This window comes from Fukomys damarensis, unplaced genomic scaffold, assembly GCF_012274545.1.
Source record: "Fukomys damarensis isolate Sample0158 unplaced genomic scaffold, DMR_v1.0_HiC HiC_scaffold_1, whole genome shotgun sequence".
NCBI lineage: Eukaryota > Metazoa > Chordata > Mammalia > Rodentia > Bathyergidae > Fukomys > Fukomys damarensis.
Window position 1 is genome coordinate 28687077 of NW_022900913.1, and position 9527 is coordinate 28696603.

The 9527-nt window shown below is 31.7% G+C and overlaps 1 protein-coding gene across 2 annotated transcripts in view; it reads left to right on the forward strand.

Annotated features, from left to right (window-relative positions):
- Positions 1 to 9527, forward strand: part of Nipbl (NIPBL cohesin loading factor) — a 101514-nt gene that overhangs the window by 48142 nt on the left and 43845 nt on the right. For both annotated transcript variants that reach the window (XM_010605480.1, XM_010605481.3), the window contains exons 15-20: positions 1780 to 1866; positions 4047 to 4278; positions 5209 to 5360; positions 5995 to 6075; positions 6637 to 6737; positions 8166 to 8304. In XM_010605480.1, the coding sequence (XP_010603782.1) occupies positions 1780 to 1866; positions 4047 to 4278; positions 5209 to 5360; positions 5995 to 6075; positions 6637 to 6737; positions 8166 to 8304 (792 nt within the window). The remainder of the gene's footprint in view (positions 1 to 1779; positions 1867 to 4046; positions 4279 to 5208; positions 5361 to 5994; positions 6076 to 6636; positions 6738 to 8165; positions 8305 to 9527) is intronic.

Sequence of the window (9527 nt, forward strand, 5' to 3'; positions counted from 1 at the left end):
GCCTGCCTCACAAGCACAGTGTCCCAAGTACCAGGAAAAAAAAAAAAAGATTTGCCTTTAATAATCTTTATTAGCCAACACTCATCCGTTAATGTATGGTTGTTATACAAACACAGTTTCAAGAGAATTCCCCTCTTCTCATAAAGTATCCTCTTCTACTGAATCTTAAGTTTCCTGATATATAGAGTACAGATAATGATTTATCCTTCAGGAGTAGTAAAGGAATTAATAAAAGATTATGTTGATTTATGGAGTTGATTCTAAACTAGCTTGTTTTTCAATTTTAAAGTAGCTGGAAAATATTTTGATATTTTTACAAATTTAAATTATAATTACTTATTTTTGTTTGTCTGTTGGTGTTTTCATTTAGTTTTGTTTTACTTAGTCTTTGATACTGAGAATTTAATCCAGGGCCTTTCCACTGACTTGCATCTGCAGCTGTTTGTTTATTGATATAGTCTCACTAAGTTTTCCAGGCTGGGCTCAAATCTGTAACCATACTGCAAAAGCCTCCCAGAATTCTGGGATTAACAGATATGTGCATTTTGTTATTTAATTAAATATTGCCTATATTCCAAGTAGAGAATATATCATGAGTTTAATTTTTAAAGCCAGTCATACATCTATTTAACCAAGAATTAATATAATATTAGTTCATATTGATATCACTGTGGGATATGTTGACTTATATATATGGGAATCTATGAGTTTTCCAAAGTGCCATTGCCAATCTTAGATAGTTTATATGTTCTATAATTACAGGCAACTAATATTTCTATTGCAAATATGATAAAAATTGTCAGAGTGTGGAAGTTTTGTCAAAAGTCTCAGTAGCTTTAATCTGTTGTAAGATGATCTAAAGTCATATTTGAGAGGACTTACTTCTGTACTCCAGTATGATTAATCAAACTGGACTTAATATCAGAAGAGCCTGTTTTGCCAGGCGTGGTGGCGCATGCCTGTAATCCCAGCACTCGGGAGGCTGAGGCAGGAGGATCTCTGTGAGTTCGAGACCAGCCTGGGCTACATAGTGAGTTCTAGGTCAGTCTCAACTACATAGCTGTTTGGCTCTTCTAGTTGACTTGGTTGGATGTCCTAGCAACATGCTAGGAACCTAAAAGAAATACTTTTCAACTAAGAGAATATAAGTAACAGTTACCTCCTGACAAGACCTTCAAATGGACTAATTTTTTAAATAGAGAAAATGCCCCTTGTAAGAAATTAAACATAAGATATTAAAGTTTAAGATAATCTCTAATAAATTGAACAATATTATTTCACATTCATAGATCTTATCCTTCAAAATACTGCCTTGGATTCTAGAGGCCTGATGAGTAACTGTAGTGTGAAACCATGTGATAATTAAATCTTCAGTATGTACATACGTGTAATTTTTTTTTCAGCCACTGCCATAAGAGGAGAGGGCCTGTGGCTGGGGATTTAGCTCAGTGGTACCATGCCTTGCAAGTGCACCGTCCTGAGTTTGATCCCCAGTACCACAAAAAAAAAGAGAGACAGGTGCTGGAGTCATAATAAACTATAATCTCTTACCTTCTGTTGACTAGAAACATGTACAGTATATGTGCTCACCCTGTATTGATTCATCTGTCTTTCAGACTCAGGTCTTGCTTGTGATTCTAAGTAGAAAAGCTTTTTTTCACATTCTTTAAGGAGGTGATAATGTTTTCTCTTCCATAGCCCAAAGATAATAAAGGTCCAGATTATTGAATAATTCATAACTTTTCTCAGGGATTAATAAAATTTATTTTCCTGTTTTAGCTTTCAACTGACAAAACTGTGAAAGTCCTAAATATCTTGGAGAAGAATATTCAGGATGGGTCAAAGCTTTCTACTTTGTTAAATCATGTAAGTCTAAGATCTATATTGTTAACTTTTCCCTAAATGTTGTTAGAATATACATTTTTTTCATAAGAAACTTTGACTTATAGGGAAAATTCCATATTTCATTAATTTGAGCTTATTACAAATTGTTACATTCATTAGCATTGTTAATAAAATTTTACTTCTAGTAATTCAAAATGAATACACATTTTCCATTGACAGTCATGCCATGAAGTAAGAAAACAAATATAAATGTATTCAGTTTAACCTATGATTTTCCCTGTTTGAATGGGTTTTAAATTTGCTTTCATTTGTGAGATAATGTTAGGTAGTAATTGTTCATATTGACCACCTCTATAGAAAAAATTAGAAACCTTATGTTAATTTTTTTGGTGTATACTAAAGCGTTGATCCTTATATGTGCCATTTTTATACCTAGCTCAAAGAATGGACTCATTCATGTAAAATACTTAGAACAGTGTGTGATACACTATAATTAATAAATGTTAACTGCAACTGTTAACTGCATTTTAATATGTTTATATTAAAAGCAATTGCAGTGTGGTTCAAGGGTTTATAAAGTGAGTAAATATTTTTCTTTTTTGGTACTGGAGATTGAACTTGGATCCTTGTGCTTGAAAGGCAGGCAGCAGCACCACTGAGCTAAGTTCTTGGCCCTTGAGTAAATTTTCTAGGATCTGCCTTCCTATTCATGTAGCAGCACACTTTATAAATCACATGTGCATTCAAATTGATCTTGATACTTATAACATGAATGAATATGAATACTGATGCTTATGGGCATTTAATGTAAGAATTGAGAATGGGGTAGTTGTAAGCTAATGAATTTTCTTTATTTTTAAAAGTCTGGGGGTGAGTGATGGAACTCAGTGGTAAAATGTGTGCCTTATATATTTCAAAGCTCTGGGTTGAGGATGGGGAGTGTAGTTCAGTGATAGAACACTTGCCTAGGGTGTACAAGACCCTGGACTTAGTCTCTAGCACTGAAGAGGTTTCAGGGTGATAGCCTCATTACTAAAGGATGATGTTGTGAAAAATACCAACACAAAAAATCTGTACTCCTGTCCTGCTTTTAACACTTTTGGGCTGTGTGTGTGTGTGTGTGTGTGTGTGTGTGCGTGTGTGTCTATTATCAATACATGCACTGGATATTATCTTATTAGGTAATTGTTTTTGGTGTTTGCACAAGCCCTAGAATTGCTAAGTGATGTCACATAAAATAAAATATGTAGAAAGACGTCTCAAGTGGTCATTCTCAGAATTATTAAAAATACTTCTATTTTAAGTAGTCTTTAACTAGTTTTTTTGTTTGCTTTGTTTTGTGTGTTATGATGCTGGGGATTGAACCTGGGGCTGCACACAGTAGACAAGCACTGAGCTACACAAAAAAGAAAAACAATCTAGAATTCTGGCTCTGGGGGTGTAGTTCAGTGGTAGAGCATATGCCTAGTATTCAGGAAGCTTAAAAGTAATCTAAAATATAAAGTTTGCATTTCATAATAAATGATTTTGTTTTTAATCAGTAAGCTTAAAAGCACTCCATCTCAATAGTAATGTTAAGTTGCTAAAGTACAAAATTAAATGAAGCCTTCTGTCTGTTTTTCATTATCCATTTTACAAAATAATTTCCTCAGTAGTCTGCTTATCTCTGATTTTTGTCCAGGGATTGGACCCAGAGCTTCATGCATGCTAAGCACACACATTACCACTGAGCTATGCCACCAGCCCCATTTATATCTCTACTTTTTAACCTATTGGAAAATATAGTGCTGTTGAACAACAGATAATTACAGATAATTGACTCAATAACGTTACTATATCTAAATAAAAATTCAACTTTTTGTTGTTTATTTTTCCTTTCTGCTGAGTTTATACCAAAGATAAAAAACTAACATACGGTAGTCTTAAGCTAAAATCTTAAATCTGGATAAAGTACACAAAAGATAATTTTGTCACTGGAGTATCATCCAGGGGTGAAATTGGGAATTATATCATACTTGAAAATATTAAAACAAAAATCTTACTTAAAGGAATGTCAGTATTGTACTTTGGTTTGGATATCCTTTCAGACTACACACCCCAAAACTTTTCCACCAGTAAAAATCAAGTATATCATTTTTGTTGATATTGCAGACCTATGCATGTGTTCACCTTCATTTCATTAATGATGTGCTGTTTTATAGAATAACGATACTGAAGAAGAAGAAAGATTATGGAGAGACCTTATTATGGAGAGAGTTACGAAGTCAGCAGATGCCTGTCTTACAACTATCAACATTATGACATCCCCTAACATGCCAAAAGCTGTATACATTGAAGATGTAATTGAAAGAGTTATACAGTACACTAAGTTTCATTTGCAGAATACACTCTATCCTCAGTATGATCCTGTTTACAGATTAGATCCACATGGAGGTTAGTTTGCCCATTTATATTGGAAGTTTTTATTATAATATCAAAATTATCTATTGTAAGTTTTTCCCTTTAGATGAGTAATAATACATGATTATAAATGGCACCAAGGACTATTAGATTATATAAATTGCAATGAACACTGATTTTGCATTTGACGAAAATATAGAACTCTTAGTTAATATCATTCTTGTTTGATTGTAATTTCTTTAGCATCTCAGATTGAACATCTCTAAAAACCCAAATTACTCTGAAATCTGAAATTTTTTGAGTATCAGCATGGCATGCAAAAAAATTTTAGACTTGGAACTTTTCAGATTTTGGGACTACGGATTCTGAACTGTTGCAAATATTCTAAAATCTGAAAAACTTTCAAATCTGAAACGTTTCCAAGCATTTTGATCATTAGGGATATCAACATGTATTTATGTATCATTGAAGTTACTTGTACTAGTTAGAGAAAATCTCAGACATCAGTTTCATGTTCCATTTCTAATTCTCTTTAATTTTACCCAAAATAGTCTTTGCAAGATGGATTAATTCAAGACACTTTCATTCTTAACTTTTACTAAAAGCAGTAAAGTAGTTCATGTGAAAAATAAATTTGATTATTTATCGTATAATAATGCCAAGTTTTCTTTAAAGGGAAATATTAATATACTGGCCCAGTGGAAAACAAGATTCAAGATAAAGTAGTACTTTGAATTTAAGAATTTAATAACCACTGAGATATTCTACAGGTTATCTTTCATAAGAATGTTTCTATTAATTTATCCTTAGAGAATAATTTTCTCTTAATAAACAACTTTGCTGGATTATTTTTCTATGTATCAAACAAAATTTTTTTTGTTCTCTTAATTCAGAAAAGTTGTAGTACTCTCTATGGAAAAAATATTAAAGGTTAATATTTTCCTATCTTAAATTTTCTTTCAGGAGGCTTATTAAGTTCAAAGGCCAAGCGGGCTAAATGTTCTACTCATAAGCAGAGAGTAATAGTAATGCTTTATAACAAAGTTTGTGACATTGTTAGCAGCTTGTCAGAATTACTAGAGATACAACTTCTCACAGATACAACAATTCTTCAGGTAAGTTTTTGAAACATTTTATAAATTTTTAGACAAAATGATCTATGAAAAGAATGTGTGATTGTTAACTCAGTAATAGTACCAGCACTATGTTAGTTCTTTCAAGTGAGAATATGTTATATGTGAACTGAAGAAGTAAAAGTTCAGAGAAATTTTAAAAACAAATATTTTGGGAAGAAGTTATATAAGTACAATATAAACTCCAAAATGTATAAATTCTTTTTAAAATTATTCCCTTTACAATATATTAAGTTGGTTTTTGTTTTTTGTTTTTTCCGTTACCAGGGATTGAGCTCAGGACCTTGCACTTGCCAGGCAAGTGTAGTGTCATTGAGCTATCTCCCCAGCCCTCAAGATATTTTTATCCAAAAAAATGAAGTGATTTTTCTTTATATTCCTGTGGCAATTATTAATCTAAAAGATTGAGGTTAGAGAAATGGCAGCTCTGATGCAAGGTACCTAATATATGTGCTAGTGTGCTTAGGGGATGAACAGGAAGGAAATGGATGCTGACTAGGCAGAAAATAAATGCCCCCTGTGGTTTTTCTAGTAAGTTTATGAATGTGTTGGTATTTAGTAAGATAGACTTACTGACATCAAGTAAAGGTTATATACTAATTACTTTTTATTTCAGGTTTCATCAATGGGAATAACACCATTTTTTGTGGAAAATGTCAGTGAACTACAGTTATGTGCCATTAAGTTAGTCACTGCAGTGAGTATAACCAATTTATAATTTCAGTAACCCACAAACAAAATAATGCTGATGTCATTTAATCCAAACTACTAAAACTTAATGCAGATTTCCTGCTTCACAGCAAATTAATTTCACTGAAAGGACTATCTTAATGTATTTTACTGGATTTTATGAACAGAGGATTCATTTTTCTGTTTCATAAATTTATTGGGTTATTCTGTTTTCATCAAAAACACTTAATATTTTTAAACATTACAATTAATTATGTCTCAATATTTATAATTAAATCAGAATTGTTTAAAATCATCTAATTGGTCTTTCATTGCCAAAGCATTACTGAAACTATAACTAATGAAATGAAACAGTATACTCTTAAGAGGTGAAACTGTATACTCTGACTTCTGTAGGAATATTGAAATTAATAACAAAATTTGATCCAATTATCTTGCCATTACTATTTAAAATGTTAAAAACATTTTCATTCTAAACAGTAGATAATATTTTCATTATATGTGACTTACAATTTTTGTTTTGTTTTCTGTTGTAAGTTTAATTTGGAATCTTTTAATTACTAAATAGGTATTCTCAAGATATGAAAAACATAGGCAATTAATTTTGGAAGAAATATTTACTTCACTTGCAAGATTACCAACCAGCAAGAGGAGTTTAAGGAATTTCAGGTAACTATAGTAAAAGTCAATAATAATGAAGAGCTCCATTGTATTGTAACTCATATTTATTTTTCATCATTTCTATATGATTTATTTTAATTAAAAACTAATTTGGTTAAAACAACATGTAAAGTAGTTTATAGAATAATATATTTATGGGATTTTTTAAAGTTCATTGATCTTAAAATATCAAGATCTATGGCAAGGTTTTTTGGTTTGGGCATCGTTGACATTTTGAGACAGATAATGGTTTGCTGTACAGAACTGTAGGATGCTTAGCATCTATACCACACCCCCTAGATGCTGTAGAAATCCCCCACCTTTCAGTGGCAACAGTAAAATTATCTCCAGGCAGCAAAGGGCAAAATCATCTCTGATCTACAAGAAAAGCAATAGGATATAAGGGTCAAAAGAGTCAGGCCAGGCAAAGAGGATTTTATGAATTATGATGAATTTAGGAACATGGATTTAATCCTTTCAATATGCAAATCCATGAAATATTATTTTAGAAAGAGCTGAAATATTACTCTTAACAGTATAGAGAATAGACTTGGGACTTAAATGCTCTTTAATCACTGAACACACTATAAGTAAGAAGTGTTATCCACTGCTATGGTCAGCATTATTATGTTTGTTATCATAGGTAATTATCATTGTCATAATTATTCCTGAATGATAAAATGTTTTGACCTGGCATGTAGAATTATTTCATATTTCTTTGAAGGCTGTCTTTTATAAAATCATTTATATCTTAATTATTTTGGAGCTAATTTCTCTGGTAAGTTTTAAACCTGGGGGGGAAAACGTTTTAAATCTGAGGAAAAACTATGAATATAAAAAGAATTCTTATGTTTTGCGTTATCAGTAGAACAAAACACTTTCAAATTGAATTTTCATAATCAGTGCCACCAACCTCATACTTTGAACACAGATGATCAAGAGTTGACTGTGTAGCAGACTTTAATATCAGATGACTGCTTCACTCACTAGATAAATACTAGAATATGTAGGTATTTAGAACTGACTTATCATTTTAAAAATTGCTCTGATTCAGGTCATTACAAATTTCATCTGCAATGAAGATAAAATGTAGAAATTTATATAAAATACGATGTAGTATTTTCCTCTATTTTAATTAACTGAGCATGCATAGTATTTTACTTGTTATTTTTCTAACTTATTAAAAATAGACGTAAGGGGCCGGGGATTTAGCTCAGTTTTTCTGCTGCCTGCCTCGCAAGCACAAGGTCCTGAGTTCAATTCCCAGTTCCAAAAAGAAAAAAAAAGAATAGACATAAGAATGCTATTATGAGCACCAAAGGTAATGCCTAAAAATGTTGAGAAAGAGAGCATCATGAAACTTTAATGATAGTTGACATGTAAAATGGGATTTTCTTCAAAATTCATGTAATTTAAATTGTTTTTTCTTCCTTAAAGGTTAAATAGTAGTGACATGGATGGAGAACCTATGTATATTCAGATGGTTACAGCACTGGTTTTACAACTTATTCAGTGTGTAGTACACTTACCGTCTTCAGAGAAGGACTCTAATTCAGAAGATGACTCAAATAAGAAAGTAAGGAAATGTTTTTGAAGTTCTATAACCTTATACTTTAATAGATGAAAACAACTATATTCTTGTCTCTGTCATTCTTACAATATGAAGTTCTTGTTTATGGGTTCCTGACTAGGATTTGAATTCTTGTAAAGTGTTAGACGTGGTTTTAGGAGACTTCATTTCTTATTCTGACTCATATCTACAAGTAATCCAAACATCCAAATCATTTTAATCTCTTTGGGTTTCTCTCCAGCTAAAATGAGGATGCTAATACTTAACAGACCTGCTATACCAGGTGGTAAGATTCAAAGAAGATACTGAGTATGAAAATGAATATAACATGTAGTTAACCTGGAATTTATATAGCCACTGAGTATAAGCCTTCCCTGATGGGTAACACTTAGCTAAGGAATACTTTTGGTTGTATAACTTCCATTTACACTTAAAATTTTTCTAAGATCTGTAATTTTCTCTCAGTAGGAGCTCAAGCGAAATAAGAATAGTTTTTATTTATTCAGTTATAGCCAAATATCCATATGTTTAAAACACAATAATTAGCAAAGTAAATACTGTCTAAAAATGTGAGTTCCACTTTGTTTCCCCCCACCTCCTGATTCTGTTGTTCTGTCTCCAATCTTCCCTTACATTAGTGACCAGAATCATAAGTATGTTTACCTCTTACTTATATATTTAACAATGTAAATTTGAATAGGATTATTTTGTTTTTAAAATTTACATAAATTACAGTGATATGTTTACAACTTTTTTCACTCAGCACTTCTTAATACATACATATGAAATTATTTTTGACTTAATTAAACACATCATATAATGAAAGAACTTAGAGTTTCTTTAGATGTATACATGCATTTACTTTACTAAAAGTTGTCCATCTACTCACTAAGTTGGTATTTCATTTTACATTTCTATATTTTTATGTTAATTAGTCTGGTCACTGAAATTATATCATGTTTTATTTTGTATATTCCTGGTTAATACTAGTGAATTTGAGACCCTTTTCCTGTATTTATTTGCCATTTGGTTTTCTTTCGCTGTGAGTTAATTATTTACATCCTATTCTTTAAATTTCTAAAGAAAGTGCTGGGCATGGTAGCACCTGCGTGTAATCGCAGCACTCAGGAGGCTGAGGTAGGAGGATCGCTGTGAGTTCGAGACCAGCCTGGGCTACATAGTGAGTTCCATGTCAGTCTCAACTATGAAGCAAGACCCTGTCTCAAAAA